Genomic DNA, 17,303 nt, shown 5'->3' on the forward strand with positions numbered 1-17,303 from the left:
TGTTCAGAATATGTGCTGAAGTTTGTTTCTGTTATCCAGTTAAGTGGTATTAGAAAGGATTATTGATGACCTGATTTAATTTGAAGAAAGAAATACCAAAAAAGGAAGCTAAATGTACATGTACTTTTACGTTTCCGTTGAGGAGGTCCTGTTGTGGCTCAGTGGGTTAAAAGATCCCGACTAGTATCCATGAGGTTGTGGGTTCGATCCTTGGCCTCACTCATTGGGTTAAGCATCTGGCGTTGCTGTGAGCTGTGGCATAGGTCACAGACACGGCTCGGATGTGGCATTGCTGTGGCTGTGGTATAGGCTGGCAGCTGTAGCTGTGATTTAACCACTAGGCTGGGAACTTCCATATGCCACGGATGTGACCCTAAGAAGACAAAAAAAATAATAGTAATTTTTTTTTCTCATTGATATACTGCACTTTAATACAGCAATGGAAGGATCTTTTTTTTAATAGGTAATATGACAAGTACATATTTCCTTTGTCTTTAGATGTTCTGTGTTGTCCCCAAATTGTGCTCATTTGACTATTATCTCTGAGATTAGTGTACTAGAAGATAACCTATTTTAAAACATCAGTCCTGTTTTTATGTTTATTTGTAAACTGGGTCAAGACTATTTATAGAAACATATTAAATTCCATTCTGGGGCAGGAAGATAAAAGATGATAGGTAATTTCTGGTAGCTACCAACTGGAAACCCACATAGATCGCTTTTTAACTTTAACAGTGTCACAGTCCTTTACCATCCTTACTGGTCCATGTTCAAATCTATGAATGTTTTCAAGGCCTTTGAAGTCTTTTTTATATAGTCTGGGCACTCTGTGTTGGTCTATAATGCGGAACAGAACTTTACCATTTCCTTTAAATTCCAAGTTAAATTTTTTTAAATTTCAGTAAAAAATACATCTTATTCTCAAAAAGTTTTTTTAGTGAATTTACAGTTGATTTACAATATGTGTTAATTTCTGCTTTACAGCAAAGTGATTCAGTTATACATATGTATATGTTTTTAACATTCTCTTTATTATGGTTTATCACAGGATATTGAATGTATTTTCCTGTGCTGTACAGAAGGACCTTGTTGTTTATCCATTCTATATATAATAGTTTACATCTGATAACCCCAAATGCCCACTTGATCCCTCCCTGTCCCTGTGCACCCTTGGCAATTACAGTTTTCTATGTTTGTGAGTCTATTTCTGTTTTGTAGATAGATTCATTTGTGTCATATTTTAGATTGCACATGTAAGTGATATCATATGGTATTTGTCTCTCTTCACTTAGTACGTTAATATCACAGTCCATCTATGTTGCCGCAACTGGCGGTTCATTCTTTTTCATGGCTGAGTAGTATTCCATTGTATAGATGTACCACATCTTTATCCATTCATCTATCAGTGAACATTTAGGTTGTTTCCATATCTTGGCTATTGTGAATAGTGCTGCTATGAACATAGGGGTGAATGTATCTTTTTGAATTACAGTTTTGACTGGATATATGTCCAGGAGTGGGATTGCCGCATCATATAGTAGTTCAATATTTAGTTTTTTGATAAACCTCTGTACTGTTTTCCGTAGTGGTTGTACCAATTTGAATTCCCACTGACAGTGTAGGAGGGCTCCTTTTTCTCAGCACTCTCTCCAGCATTCCACCCTAACCCATCATCGACTTTGTAATGATGACCATTCTGATCAACACGAGGTGGTACCTGAGTGTAGTTTTGATTGGTATTTCTCTAATAACTAATGATGAGCACATCTTTTTGTGTTTTTTGTTTGTTTTTTTTTGTTTGTTTTTCTTCCGGTCTTTTTAGGGCCATACTAGCTGCATATGGAGGTTCCCAGGCCAGGGGTCCAATTGGAACTGTAGCTGCCAGCCTATGCCAGGGCCACAGCAATGGAGGATCCAAGCCTCATTCAAGACCTACTGCACAGCTCATAACTGTACGAGAGGTGACTTAGGTTACTGTGTCATCAAGTTTTTTCACAAGCCAAACATCTAGCAAAACCACAGTGCATTATACTTATCATAAATTTCTTAGCATTAGTAAGTTAAAGAAAAACAATGACAATATCTGTGGCAAATGTATGTTCCCTGCTAAAGACTATACAATTTATGTTCAGCTTTGGAGCTCTCAAACTTAACAAAGTTGTTTTTTTCCCCCACAGTTGCTTAGGTCTCCCACAATATGTTTGCCCTTAAGTCTAAGTAAGTTTTCCTAGTATTAGGGTAGACAGTATAAGGAAAGGGAAAGTGAAGCAGAAAAAAATAAGCCCTATTAAAAATTATATCACAGTGGAGGGACAAGTGGGAAAAATTCTGAACGATTTCAACAAATACACTGCCATTCACTTTACTACAAATAAAACCTATCAAAATAAATCAAATTTAGTACAAATATAAACCACTGGAACCCTTAGAAAATAAATGTTAACTGGACTGTGCTTCTGGTACTAAGATAAAATTTGCATTTTATGCTTTCAACAAAAAAAGAGCCCAAAAAGGTTTAAAAAGTAAATCTACAGAAGTTTCCTGTGGCACAGTGGGTGAAGGATCTAGTATTGTCATCTCAGCAGACGGGGCTGCTGCTATGGCACGGGTTTGATCCCTAGCCTGGGAACCTCCACATGCTGCAGATACAGGCACAAAAGGAAAACAAATCAAAAAAACAACCAAAAGGGAGTTCCCCTCGTGGCTCAGTGGTTAACGAATCCGACCAGGAACCATGAGGTTGAGGGTTCGATCCCTGGCCTTGCTCAGTGGGTTATGGACCCAGCGGTGCTGTGGCTCTGGCAAAGGCTGGAGGCTACAGCTCCGATTCAACCCCTAGCCTGGGAACCTCCATATGCCTCAAGAGCGGCCCTAGAAAAGGCAAAAAGAAAGAAAAAAAACCAAAAACAAACCTTACAGATGTATAGAACTCTTACCACAGATTTTTTTTTTTTTCCAATTCTAAAAAATATCATACTGAAACTCCTTAGGAATTTTCCAGGTGAAATGAGAACAAAATTAAATCAATGCCATAAACTGCAAATAGGTACATGGTATTCTGACCTGTGTTCTAAGGAAATGTATGCTGTCCTTAAAATGAATACATATTTTTCCAAAAGAAAAACTCTGATAATACGGGGATTTTTTGTGGGTTTTTTTTTGTCATTTTCTGGCTGCCCCATGGCTTACAGAGTTCCCAGGCCACGAATCAGATCCAAGCAGCAGTGGTGATCTACTCCTCAGCTGCAGCAACCCTGGATTCTTTAACCCACTGTATTGGGTGAGGGGTCGAACTTGTGTCCTAGTGCTGCAGAGACAACACTGATCCTGTTGTGCCAAAGTGGGAACTCTGATAGCACAGTTTAATGTTAATTTTTGTGGCTGTATGGAGGTGGAGAAACTTGAAGCAACTAAGAGAATTCTTTAGCATGGTATAGTTTTGTTGTCATAGTAAATTTTTTTTTTTTTTTTGCTCTTGGGCTGCACCTGTGGCACATGAAGTTCCCAGGCTAGGGGTCTAATCGGAGCTGTTGCTGCTGGCATATGCCACAGCAATGCAGGATCTGAGCCGCGTCTGCAACGTGTACCACAGCTCATGGCAATGCCAGATCCTTAACCTACTGAGTGAGGCCAGGGATCGAACCCACAACCTCATGGTTTCAAGTTGGATTCATTTCCCCTGTGCCACGACGGGAACTTTGATGTTGTCATAGTAAATTAACATTGTAAAAGTTTCTCCCAGCCAAAAAAAAATCATTGGCAGCTGAAAATACATCATGTTATTTGGGGAAAATATCAAATTAACAGAAAGTCCTATGGCAATAGTCCTAAAGCAAGTAGCAATCAAATGTAAACCACAGTGATCTTTTTCCTCTCTAGGGATGAATCTGGAACAGAGTATCAAAGCCAGGTCTGCACCTCACCTTGTTCCACATCCAGATAAATATTCATACTTTGTGCCTAATCAACTTTCACATCCCCAGGGGACAGATGGCGATTCCATGCCTGGACCAGGAAGCATGGATTAAACATACTTCTCATTCCTTAAGCCTTAGTTACCTCTCCTCCTCCTTATGCAAAAACAGTCTAGGCAGCCAGTTCAGGCAGTAAGTGGGGATTGAACAAGCATTCCCTTGGAAAAGTTTAATCCTCTGATATCTAAGGCCTTTTATACTTAATAAGAAAACCTGACTAAATAGCTGATTATATGAATGTATTTTTTTTAACAATTAATAAGTGACAGATGAACTAAGTTTGAAGTACTTACTCAACTATCTACTGAAAACCATGTATTGTTAACCTTTTTTTTTTTTTTTTTTTTTTTTTGGCTTTTTTAAGGGCTGAATCTGCAGCATATGGAAATTCCCAGGCTAGGGGTTAATTCGGAGCTGAGGTGCCAGCCTATGCCACATCCACAGCAAAGCAGGATCTGAGCCACATCTGCGAACTACACACAAGCTCATGGTAACGCCGGATTCCCCAACCCACTGAGTGAGGCCAGGGATTGAAGCTCCATCCTCATAGATATTAGTCAAATTTGTTTCCACTGTGCCACAGTGGGAACTCCCTGTACTGTTAATCTTAATTGTGTGCCATAGACCACTGTAACACTGCTCCTGCTTCACCTGCCCTTTTCAGTATAAATTACAGTAAACAGATGTAGGTGTTTTTATATGCATGCTACTCTAAGAAAGGAAAAATGAGTAGAAAAATCTTTGCCCACCCGTCTAAGTAAGCATCAAGGAAGCTTGTCGTTGCTCAGTCCTCTGGGTTTGTGTATTTAAACTTACTGTGTGCCAAGCAGTATTCTAGGAATTTAAGTTTACTGATCCGCACAAACACCAATGAGATAGATACAGTTATAAACTCCATTTTATGTAATTGTAAACCAAGATAAACAGAGATTAGGTAACCTGCCCCAAATCATCTGTGGAGTAAGTCAGGATTCGAACTTAGGCTGTCTAGTTTCAGACTCTTAAGTTCTATGTCACTACATTATATTATCTCTGCAACCTTGCCTCTAGACGACTGTGTGTAATGTAAAAGTGTACTGTCCATGTGATATGAGAATCCCGAGCCAAGAAATTACATTCAAACTTATACTTGAATTTGTAAACTTCACCTTGTATGTTTGTAAGCATTGGTAAGTGCATACTCTTCAAAGATTGTTCCTTAGCCAGGGACCACTGAGCTTTCACAGGAAAAATGACCTCCCAGTCAAGGTGAATTTGTAAGATAATCACAAGAAAATGGCCCAACCTAAGAGTTAGCATCTGACAACCCAGTAAGGCTAGTTAGAAGCCTAGGAATTGGTTTAACAGAATAATTAGAAAAACATTATAAAGGAAGTCTTTTTAAATGCCTAAATGAAAGAGTAAGACACTGAAGTAAGTGAATTTGCAAAAGAACCCAACTGAATTAATTAAAATGAAAATTGTCTATTGAAATAAAAGGCATTAGTTGGAGGAGAATATAAATAGCACAAGTTAAATAATAGTGCAAACAGGTGAAAGAATCACACATAAATAGAAGTGAATCTAAAGCTAGAGAATCAATGAAATTAGAGCCAAATACAAAGACAATATTCAAAGCATCCATAGAGAAAATACAAATTTGACATTCAAGAGATTAGAGTGGCAGTTGACTTCTCTGCAGCAGCAATAGTAGTCTGAATAACATCTGTAAAGGACTGAAGGAAAAGCAGTGTCAACCAAGAATTCTTACTTAGCTAAACTGTCATGCAAAACTAAGGGCAAAATACAGACCTTTTATTAACAGTGTTTCTGACTGAAGGGTACATAAGAGACTTTGGCTTGAGCAACTCTTCTATAAATAAATTATTTCAAAATTAAAATTTTTTGAAAGAACAGTTTTAGAAAAACAACTGAGGAGTTTACCATTTGTAGCTAAATATTAGAAAGCATATACTTTTTTAAAAACTCTCGAAGTATGTACTTTATGAAGAAGAAAGTTGACTGTTGAAGACTTGCCGGGCAAGAAACAGTGGTGATCAAAGAAATTAGTAAATGTGGCTAAGTAAATGTAGTAGTCATCAACAGTATTTAGACTTAAATGTACTCAGGTGTACTTGTGTGATTTTCACAGCCATATGATTAAGGTACTAATATTTTCCTTTAGTTCAAAAGAGCTCATCTAATCCCCAGCATAATAAAAGAATCAAAGCAAGTTAAATCTCTGTGAAGTTTGAAAATTCCAAAAGTAAAACAAAAATCTTTAAACCTTTCCAGAGAAGGGAGAAATACATCACTAGAGAGGAACCGATATTAAAATGTCACCAGACTTCACAGCAGTAACTCTTGAAGTGAAATAATGTCTGTAAAATCCTGAGGGAGAGATCTTTAACTTGGTGTTGCGTATTCAACCAAGTGGTCAATCAGCCGTCAAATGCAAGTGTTTAAAACATTTTTCTTCCACGTACTGTTTCTTAAGAAGCTGCTGTGTGTGATTTTACAAAATAAGTTGAGGTGGATGAAAGAAGGAAGATGTTGTTCTCAGAAATGGGGGCATCAACCTGGGAAAGGAATTGAGGGTATGGGTGTTCAAAGCAACTAGATTGTAGCAATCGGCTAAGGTAGTTCTGCAAAGAAACCAAAGGAAAATTTGAGTCAGTACATGTATGCATGTGCTCAGGTATTTGGAAATTACAGGTCTTTTACAGATCTAATTCAAGTGTTTTATAGTTCTAGCATAGGTTCATAGAAAAACTAAGCAAATAAAAGAGCTCAGGCTTTATTAACCTCGGGGAAACAAAAAATTATTCAGGAGAAGATGGCTAATCTTAGTAAATTACTTGTTTAAGTAGAGGCAGTTATAAGAACATAAACATTAACTATTGATCAACCAAAAATTATTAATTGTATGTCGATGATGATAGTGAATGGAGTTGGAGGGTGGGGGTAATACATTAAAAAGACATATCCTATTTTTAACAAAAAATCAGTTTAAATTTTATCTACAAATCGATAACAAAAAATAGCAATAGATGTTTTACTCATAAATAACTGAAGAAACACCTTGGTAAGTTAGCCACCAGTAACAGATGGAGAGGGATAGGTCAGATTTGCCATTTGAAATAACTTTTTATTACTTCCTGATCTTTAGAAATCTTCGTGCTTGTATTATTTTTGGAATAATAGTAAATATTTGAATGGTGGTGCAGCCCACCTAGAAAAAAGAAAAAAGGGAAAAAAAAAGTGAAGTCACAGGAAAGGAAAAGGAGGAGTATTGTTAAAGACAGGGAAGGTGAACGTGGCAGTCATTCTTGCACAAGACAAGAATGTAGCTAAATAGTCGTTTTCTAATGTGTTACTTTGCTCTGTGTACTGCAGACTCTTTCAGATTTGAGCCAATATAACAATCTCCCCTCTATCATAATGGTATATATGTGTTTGGTGTTAAAATACTTGACTTTTAATGAAGGGGACAAGTAAGAAGTAAAAAAAAAAAAAAAAAAAGACTTAATAGACAGATACTACTTCACTATACCCATAAAATATTCATGTTCAAGTGAATTTATAAAAGTAAGCCATGTGGGAGGATAGATTTATAATCCCGGGATAGGTAACTCCCTAATGATGAATTTCTTTCCATGATGGAAATTTGTCTGAAATAAGGTAAACCCCTAATCTGTGATGAAAATCAATATTTGACTGTGTAAGACTCTAAAGCTTCCATATTAAAGCTGTAAATAAAGTTAAACAAAAATGATGTAATAAAATATATGGAAAACCTGTACACTGAAAACTACAGACTATTGGGTATACCATGTTAATGGATTAGACACTCAATATTGTTAAAATACAGATGTCCTCGAAATAATTGTAGGATAAATGCAATCTCAATCAGATTCGGAGGAGTCTTTTTTTGTAGAAATTGGCAAACTGATTCTCAAGTGTATATGAAAATGCAAAACATCCAGACAGTCCAAAGCAGTCTTGGAAAAGAATAATTTGAAAGACTTCTTAGAATAGTCTTATACTATATTAATTATAAAACTTTGTTATAAAACTTATCAGTTAAGGCGTATGGTACTGGAATAGGCATAGAATCAGCAAAAGACCAGTGTCATTATCAAGCCAGAAATGAACCCTAACTTAAACAGTTATTTGATTTTCAGTAAAAAGTACCAAATCAAATCAACAGGCAAAGAGATAGCCATGTCAAAAAAAGAATTTGACCTTTACTTCATACCACCAAAAATAACTAAAATTGGACTATAGACTAAAAAGTAAAAACTAATAGTTCTAGAAGAAAAACAGTTGTGTTTTGGTAATACGCAAAAATTTCTTAGAACATAAAAACACAAATGATAAAAGATGACAGATAAACTGCATTTTATTTAAAAATTATACTTTTAAAGATGCTAATTTTTTTAATGAAAAGACTAGGGAAAATAATTCTCAATATACATTTTCAGACAAAGGACTTCATCTTGAAAATAAGACAACTAAATTAAAAAAGGGTTGCATTTCTTGGCTCAACAGGTTAAGGATTTGAAGTTGTCGCAGTGGTGGCTCAGGTCACTGTTGTCGCATGATTCTATCCCTGGCCTGGGAATTTTGCATAACACAGGTGTGGCCAAAAAAAAAAAAAATTGGGCAAAAGATCTGAGTATATCTAGCCAAAGAAGATAATATGAATGGCTATGAATGGCTAGTCTTTAGAAAAGACTAAATACCATTAGTTATCCAGAAAGTGCAGATTAAAACGGCAGTGAGATAGTACTTCATATGCATGGAAAGACTAAAATTAACAGGATTGATTTCTTTCTCAGTATTTCCTCAAATGAAAATTTGTGTTTACTTGAACATTTGTATACACTAATTCATAGCATTATTTTTTTAATAGCCAAAATACTGGCAGTATCAACCAACGAGTAAATTCTGCTGTGTCTGTACAGTGGAAATCTATATAAATTAACTAATAGAGAGGCATCATGGTAAACCTCAAAAACATGTTGTTTGAAAAAACCCAGATCTTTTTAAGAGTACTATGTGATTGCAGTTACATGAAACTATGGGAAAGACTAACCTTTAAGAAGTCACTGTAAGGAAAAAAACCTAACCCTCTTATTTCAGTCGTTACAGGTGCCGTTTATTACTTGAGTTCAGGGAACAGTGGTTTGACTGAACTTTGATTAGCCACAGAAAAGTAGTTCTGTGGTAAGTACATAGTTGGAAAGCTTTTTTTTTTTTTAAAGATTTTTTTTTCTGAAAGGATCTTGTACCCCAAGTCACTATCGAAAAATTATTTTAACTAGATTGGGAGAGATTTAGTGCTGGCATAGCTATGAATATGCTTTACTGAGAGTTCAGACTTGGTCACTGAGTAGTGGTTTTGGGTGGAAACTTTGTTGGCATCTAGTATAACTGCAAACCTCATCACCCCCCTTCCCACCAGACCTCCAAACTTTGACCAAGTCCTTTAAAGTCTCTATCAAAGGTAGTCGTTGCATTTCTAGCCCTGATAGCACTCTACTATGACCCATTTGAAATTGTTAGTATTACCTTCTTTTACTTATATTTTGTTTGTTATTAAGACATAACATGTAGAAAGAGTACTATTTAATACAAAATTATATAGCAATTACTTGTGTAACTACCGCCCAGGTCGAGAGGTAGAATGTTGTCAGCAGTCTGGGAGCTCTCATGCATCTCTTCCTGTTCTTAATCCTTGGCCTCAGCCCTAGAGGTAACCACTTTCCTGGCTTTTATTATAATCTTCTTGCTTTACCTTTATACCTTTTTATGCATCTCTAAACAAAATAGTTGAGTCTAACATGTTTTTGATTTTTTTGGCGAGGGGGCTTTTAGGGCTGCACCCGTGGCATATGGAGGTTCCCAGGCTAGGGGTCTAATTGGAGCCGTAGCTGCCAGCCTATGTCAGAGCCAAGGCAGCACCAGATCTGAGCCATGTCTACGACCTACACCATAGCTTACCAGCAATGTCAGATCCTTAACCCACTGAGTGAGGCCAGGGGTCAAACCCACAACCTCATGATTCCTAGTTGGATTTATTTCCATTGAAATTCCCTGTTTTTGAAATTCATACAAATGAAATAAATCCACGTATGTTGTTTTGTGTCTTGCCTCTTTCCCTCAATAACATGGCAGTGAGAATTGTCCAATGTGTTGGATAAAGGAAGCTACCATTCATTTTCATTTTGTGTAGTATTTTCTTGTATGAATGGAGTACAATTCATTTTTTTAAATTTAATTCATCTTTTTTTGGATAGACGTGGAGGTTGTTGCCTAAAAATCCACAGCTATTACGAATCATTTGTGCTACTTCATTCTGCTGTTTGCTATTTTAATTTTAATAACAATTAAGACCACCTTAGGAGTTACCGTCGTGGCGTGGCGTGGCGCAGCAGAAATAAATCTGTGAACCATGAGGTTGCGGATTTGATCCCTGGCCTCGCTCGGTGGGTTAAAGATCCAGCATTGCTGTGAGCTGTGGTGTAGGCTGGCAGCTGTAGCTTCCATTCAACCCCTAGCCTGGGAACCTCCATATGCTGTGGGTGTGACCCTAAAAAGACAAAAGCCAAAAAAAAAGAGCATCTTATATTAGTATAGCTCTTCGCAGCATATGCAGTGCCCTTATGTATGTCCTAATTTCAGACCTGTGACATTGGCAGTGCAGCATTCCATTTTTATAACTATTGACAAAGCTTGTCACTTGCCTATGCTAAATAACATTTCCGAAAATTAGTATAGTACTAAGAACCACTACACCTTTTATTTCAAAGTCTAAATGATAAATGTCCAATTCTGTTTCACACACTGAACAGGCTTAGTACCTCAACTGAGTTAAAGTATTCCACGTTAAAAAAAAAAAATTATTTGGCTAACAGTATGCCTCATTGTCTTGTTTTTCAAATCATGGCTTTATTATTTTTTTCTTTGAAAGTTGACGTAGAAAATAATTTTATTATCTTGTGGGTAGGATTTTGGAACAAGTTTAAATTGTCAGCAGCGAAACTGTTCATACATGTATAAAGCTTACATCTGCACCATTTGATTTAGGCATGGAAAATGAAGAGGAGAGGAGGCAGAGGAGGATATATATTTTTAACCAGAAAATGCTACTACTACACTTTTTTTTATTCATGTCAGTCTCTTTAAAAGACAAGAGACTGAGCTTTTAATGCAAGGAAGCTCTGTCAGTCACTAAGTGGCCTAGACAGTTCACTTCAGCTTTTCTAAAATCTTATGTCTTGTGAAACTGTGAGTTTGTGAAATACTCTCTGGTGCTGTAGTCCAATTTGACCCCTTATTTATGTGTGGAATGTGCTGAGTTGTGTTTCAGCCTGAGTTTAGTTGTTGATGTTGTTGCAAAGTGACACTTCTTTTGTTATCTTGAGATTAAAAAAAAAAAGTAAGGTTTTCAAAATGGACATGGCTTAAGCAAATTTCAGCTCCAGAAGTGCATTTATTAGTGGTGGCAGTATTGAAATTTTTTGTGACAAATTCAGTACTTCTCTAAAGGTGTTTATGTATAAAACTGTTTTAAGGATATACACTTTTGAAAAAAATTCTAAAAAGGAATTTTGTTTAGGAAAGCAAGACGGAAAAAGTATATTGGTGTGATATTCCAAGATATGTTGAAACATTTTTAGATTTATATGTTTACTTAACAAATAGAAACCCTGTGGAGTTGCAAGTATCCCCCTTGGTTGGAAAATACATTTAATCAGATCTGTTATCTAGGTGGATATACTTAAGTATCCTTTTGTCTTATCTCCAAAAATAGCACAAATTATTGTACTTTAAACAGTCTTTCTTCAACTAAACATTAAGAAAGAGGAAATACTGTGAATGTCATTTTCAAAGTAGTATGTGGGAATGGGAAAAATATATTTTGAAATTCACAAAATACAGACTAACTTTAAATGGAAAGAGAAATTAAATTTGGGAAGATAATAGATTGTTAATACAAAAGCCACTTGTTAATTTTAAGTATTAAACAGAAGGCATATTGATTCAGTTAAAAGAAAAATACCTCCCAAAGTACAATTAGTATTTGAAGATGGTTCCTGGCATATCTAATTTATAAATATAAAGGAAACTGCCTAGCTGTGTATGTAGATGAGAAAATACTATAAGGTAATGAATCAGATAATAGATTTTAAAACCTCAGATTTCAAATCCAGTGGATTTCAAACATCAGAGTAGCCCAGTGTTTGGATGTGCTGAAGTAGCAATGATAAGCGTTAAGAATTTTGAGTTTCAAACAAGAGCATATTTGTTTTCATAGAATTGGTTAAAAGAAATTTCACTTCACAATGATTTTTTTTTTTTAATGGCCAAGGTCCGATTCAGGTGGAATTAAGCTTGTTAATGAAATAGCAGCACACAGAGTTCATGATGTTGTGAATTTAAGTCTTTACTCTTATATTCTTGCTAAGAAGAAGATAAACATACTATTTATTTGCGCTTATAAGCCTTCGTAGTATTTACTCACTTCATTGGACAGAGCCAATTACAAGACTTTTTTTACTTATTTGTTTTGCAGTTAGGGTGAGATGAATGTTTATCCCTTCTTGAAAATAGGCATTCCAGTTTCTGAATTTTAACTAGGGCAGTGATATACATTTTCTTCCTTCTGATTTTTCCCCTTGAACATACGTTAAATCTTATTTTACTGCAGTTATTTATTTTACTGTAGTATGTTAAGAGCACGTGTCCTCTGGACTGTGTAGATTTAAGGTCCCAAATTCATGCTTTGTTACTACCTGCCTTTGTGACATTGGGCATATACGCATTAATCTTCGCTAAAGATCTCTACAAATATAAAAGTAACTCATTTATTTCTTACTAGGTTTTGTGTCATGGCTTTGGGGGAAAGCTTTTATAGTCTTAATTCAGCACAGATTCAAGAAGTAAAAGCTGCTAAGGATAAGTAAAGTAACTTGGTTTTTTTGTTTGTTTTTTTTCCTAGACCACCTGTTACAGACCCTGAATCAAGACGAGTTTTATACCTTTCCTGGTGGTTCACTGTAGAAACAGAAGCAAAGAAAGGAAACAATCTGATCTTTTCTTTATTAGATTGACTATATAAGATCTCTCCAGGAGCAATAACACAGAGAAGTAATAAAATTATTACTTTGGCATCACTGGACATTCATCACATTGACAAGCGTGCTTTGTGAAGCTTCTGAGTTGTGATTTGGAAACTTCATTGGTGCTCATTTGTAACTTGGACTATAAGCATGAGTGAATTCTGGTTATGTTTCAACTGCTGTATTGCCGAACAGCCTCAGCCTGTAAGTATGAAGTAATATCTATAAAGGTTGGGTGGGGTGCTTATTAAACATACTGCTGTTTCTCAAGTTGAGAGTCAAGACCCCAGCATTGAATTAAGGAGTGTCAGTGGAATTCTAAACATCTGATTGGAAAAAAAGAATTAAAAAAAAAAACAAGTAAATTTTTTTTAGTAAGTACCATGTATGAAGGATTGTGCTAGACCATTGTATATGATTGAGAAGGTTGCGCTCTTCTGTCAAGAAGACTGGCTTCTGGAGGTACCGCGAGAGAAGAGGGAGACAACAGACTGAGGTGGAACAGCCAGGTCAGCTTTGGAAATCAGTGGGTGGAAAGTGTCATAGCCAGGTTGCTTCACATCCTTCTCAAGTTACCATACCATCTAATTTTCCTGACAGCAACTCTCTGAGAAAGATACCATTATCTCTGTTTTTCAATTGAAATAGGTTCACATTTTGGCCCCAAGTCCTAGGGACAGTACGTAGTCTTGGCTGATGACTTCTTGGTACCTGCTCCGCTTGTGTGCCATCTAACCTATGCATATTTTGTTCTCTCTCCCAAAATTCTGCTCTCCCCATTCCAATTTTGTCTTCATCTTTTAAGATGCCTAGATCAAATGTCAAGTTTATGAAATCTTCCCCAGCTTTTCCCAGACTTAGCTAATTCCTTATCTGTTTTTCCACCAGTCCTTTTAGTTCATTGTTCTATGGTAGAATGGCATTTCTTGCATAGTAAATAACTACTATAGTTTTGTCCCGCCATGGTTTCTGAATTCTTTAGGGGCCTTGACCATATTTACTTTGTACTTTCAGGATCAAATCTAATACTTCGGAGAGTGTATCTATACATGCTAGCTGGTTTGTTGGCTGACTGGCTGAATAAGTGAATTTCTATTTTATTTGGTTTTGCTTACATTTGTAACAACATAAAAGGAAGAATGAGATAAAATCTTAAGGTTTCCAAAGATCTTTTGTGAACCTTTGCATGGTCAAACACAGTCATTTTGTAATTTTCCTTGTATATGCATTTTTTTTTTTTTTTAAAGGGCCACACCTGCAACATATGGAAATTCCCAGGCTAGGGGTCCAGTTGGAGCTGCATCTGCCGGCCTACTTCATAGCCACAGCAACTCAGAATCCAAGCTACATCTGTGACCTACACCACAGCTCAACCCCAGATCCTTAACCCACTGAGTAAGGCCAGGAATCCAATCCACATTCTCATGGATGCTAGTTGAGTTCATTACTGCTGAGCCACAATGGGAACTCCTACAATTGTTTTTGAATGTCCTAGTTTTTTTTTTTTTTTTTTTTTTTTAATCGACACACCCATGACATATGGAAGTTTCCTGGCCTGGGATTGAATCCCAGCTACAACTGTGACCTACATCACAGCTGCAGCAGTACCAGATCCTTTAACCCATTGTGCCACAGCAGAAACTCCTGAATGTCATAGTCTTTTTTTTTTCTTTTGTAATTCTTATGTAATCTTTCACTTTAATTAATTAATTAATTATTTAGGGTCGCACCTGCAGCTGTCCTAGTCTTTAATGTCAGGCTCGGGAAAATTGGGGCTCGCAGCAGTGGGGGAGGTGCAACACCTGACTGCTCACCTCTTTGTCTGTTCCTCTGTGATCAGAAGCAGAGGTATTTGGAGGACTGGGTCATTTTTGCACACCCTGGCTCCCACAGGCTGTGTGCAGGATGCAAGAACACAGCTGTGGGTGGGGGATGGGTACCTGCTGCTGTGCTAAGAGCTGACACTGACTGAAATTCGCTGCATTTTACCTTCCAAAATTTCCCCTGGAAGTTGCAAGCCTTGAAGAGACTCCAGAATTCAAGAATAAATACATTAGACAGATTCTGCTTGTACAGCTGCTGTGGCAGGGATGCAGATTTCTGGTGCTACCTACCCCACCATGTTCCTTTTTACTACTTTTATGATACTGTGTTTTACATGTAGCTCTCTGATGCATGGAGTATGGAAGTTTGCTTTGTGTGGCATAGGTGAGGGGTCTAACTATTCATTTGTGTTAATTAGCTAAATAACCAGTCTTTTTTTCTTTTTTTCCCTTTTTTTTGGCTGTGCCTGGGACATGTGGAAGTTCCCAGCCTAGGGATTGAACCCCTCAGAAGCGACCTAAGCCACTGTAGTGACAGTGCTGGATCTTTCACCTGCTGTACCTCAAGAGAACTCCTATAATGCATATTTTTAACCCTGCAGGTGTTTACTTTAGAATTGCATCTAGGAATTTAGAGTGTATTTGAGTAAAACTTGACCTCTTTAAAATTTTGAGTAATCCCATTGAGAAACATGGTGTACGTGTTCATTCATATAGACTTTTTCATATTCTTTGCGTAAACCTAAAAATTTTTAAGTTTTGCACATTTTTTTGCTAGGATTGTTCTAGATTTTTTTATGGATTTTTATTACTACTTTGAGTGAAATTCTGTTTCTCTGTTACCTTTCTAAGTGGGTTTTATTTAAAACTAGTGTATAAGCAATTAATAATTTTTATACACTATTTTTTTTAATCCAGACACCATGCTACACCCTTTGTATTTTCTAAATTTCTCCGTATAGTAATGATTTTTTCAGTCTTATTCTGATATATAAACTTTTCTCCATGTTGGTATCTTACTGCATTGACCTCCAGCATCATGTTGAATAGTGTCAGTAATGTCTGAACATCCTCTCCAGACTTTAATGGAAAAGGTCCAAATTTACTTAAGCATAAAATGAATGTTTATTTTGGTGACCATATTTACCTATACATTTAAGTTAGCGTGTGTAATTTATTTATGGCATATGTTACCAGTGATTATATTTTCAGTAGTTTGTAGAATACTTGAATCCTATTGCCATATTGTTTTTACTGTGCCTTGTAATTTTTGTTGGAAATCAGATGTAATACTCTGGGTAAAAGGAACTGAGGTAAATAGGCCTGTAGTATGAATTTTTATGTTTATCCGGATGGGGGTTAGGCTTTGTTGACTGTTTGTCGTGGTTATAGGTGTCACAGGATAAAATTTCCTTTAGTGTCCTTGTTTTTGTACCCTGTTGTCTGTTTTCCCTAGATACTTAAGTCAGGTCTGAGATGTCCAGTTTTTGTAGTTACGTGTCCCTGTTACACAGGAGCCCTCTTGATGTGGAGTTAAGCTGCTGGGGACGGGAAGCCTTATATTCCGCTGTGGTTAGGTTTGAGTCTTTTCATGAGCTTGTTCCGCTGGGCTGTGACCTACACAAGTACTTCTTAGTTTTGTTTTGTTTTGTTTACTCCTCGGTGGAGGCAAAAAGGCTAGAGGATGCTGGAGTTGGATACTTCCCTTCCCCAAAGTTGCTTAGTTTCTGGTAAAACCCTAGTCATATAGGCTCTGGTTAAACAGTTTCAATAAGGGTAGCCTTTGTTAAGAAGAACAGGCCAGGAGTTCCCGTCGTGGCACAGTGGTTAACGAATCCGACTAGGAACCATGAGGTTGCGGGTTCGATCCCTGCCCTTGCTCAGTGGGTTAACGATCCGGCGTTGCCGTGAGCTGTGGTGTAGGTTGCAGACGCGGCTCGGATCCCGCGTTGCTGTGGCTCTGGCGTAGGCCGGTGGCTACAGCTCCGATTTGACCCCTAGCCTGGGAACCTCCATATGCCGCGAGACAAAAAAAAAAAAAAAAAAAAAGAAGAACAGGCCAGGCAGATTTCCATAGTTCCAGGTTCCAAAGGGTAAATTGTAAATTGCTGAGAGAACCCCATTTGTGGACCTAGCTTCCAGTCTGGTCTGACTCTGTGAATTCAGGGAAAGCATCAAACCTCTCCTGATCTCCATCAGCTCACTGAGAATACAGAGTTTGGATTGGATAAAGTATTAGTTACCTAAGATGACACAAATAATCCTAAACCTGAGCGGCTTAAGAAAACAAATCTCAAAAAAATTTTTCATGAAAACATAGTTGATTTACCATGTGTCAGTTTCTACTGACTGTGTTTATATATGTACACACACACACATTCTTTTTTGTATTCTTTTCC

At 37.0% G+C, this 17,303-nt stretch overlaps 2 protein-coding genes across 12 annotated transcripts in view; both read left to right on the forward strand.

Moving 5' to 3' along the window:
- LYRM7 (LYR motif containing 7) overlaps positions 1 to 17,303 on the forward strand; it is a 203,799-nt gene that overhangs the window by 145,545 nt on the left and 40,951 nt on the right. For 2 of the 7 annotated variants that reach the window (XR_002342088.1, XR_002342090.1), the window contains exons 6-7: positions 9,099 to 9,182; positions 12,961 to 13,285. The exons of 2 other annotated variants lie outside the window; for them this stretch is intronic. The gene's annotated coding sequence lies outside the window, so the exon portion shown is untranslated. Of the gene's footprint in view, positions 1 to 9,098; positions 9,183 to 12,960; positions 13,286 to 17,303 lie in introns of those variants that run through there. 3 more of the 7 variants (XR_002342089.1, XR_002342087.1, XR_002342092.1) reach the window with 2 other exon arrangements.
- The window catches only part of CDC42SE2 (CDC42 small effector 2), a 119,867-nt gene that overhangs the window by 61,613 nt on the left and 40,951 nt on the right, over positions 1 to 17,303 (forward strand). For 4 of the 5 annotated variants that reach the window (XM_005661625.3, XM_013995092.2, XM_005661624.3 and 1 more), the window contains exon 3: positions 12,961 to 13,285. In XM_005661625.3, coding sequence (XP_005661682.1) covers positions 13,232 to 13,285 — 54 coding nt within the window. In that variant the 5' untranslated portion in view covers positions 12,961 to 13,231. Of the gene's footprint in view, positions 1 to 9,098; positions 9,183 to 12,960; positions 13,286 to 17,303 lie in introns of all 5 variants that reach the window. The other variant, XM_005661627.3, reaches the window with a different exon arrangement.

The sequence above is a fragment of the Sus scrofa genome, chromosome 2, assembly GCF_000003025.6.
Source record: "Sus scrofa isolate TJ Tabasco breed Duroc chromosome 2, Sscrofa11.1, whole genome shotgun sequence".
Classification (NCBI taxonomy): domain Eukaryota; kingdom Metazoa; phylum Chordata; class Mammalia; order Artiodactyla; family Suidae; genus Sus; species Sus scrofa.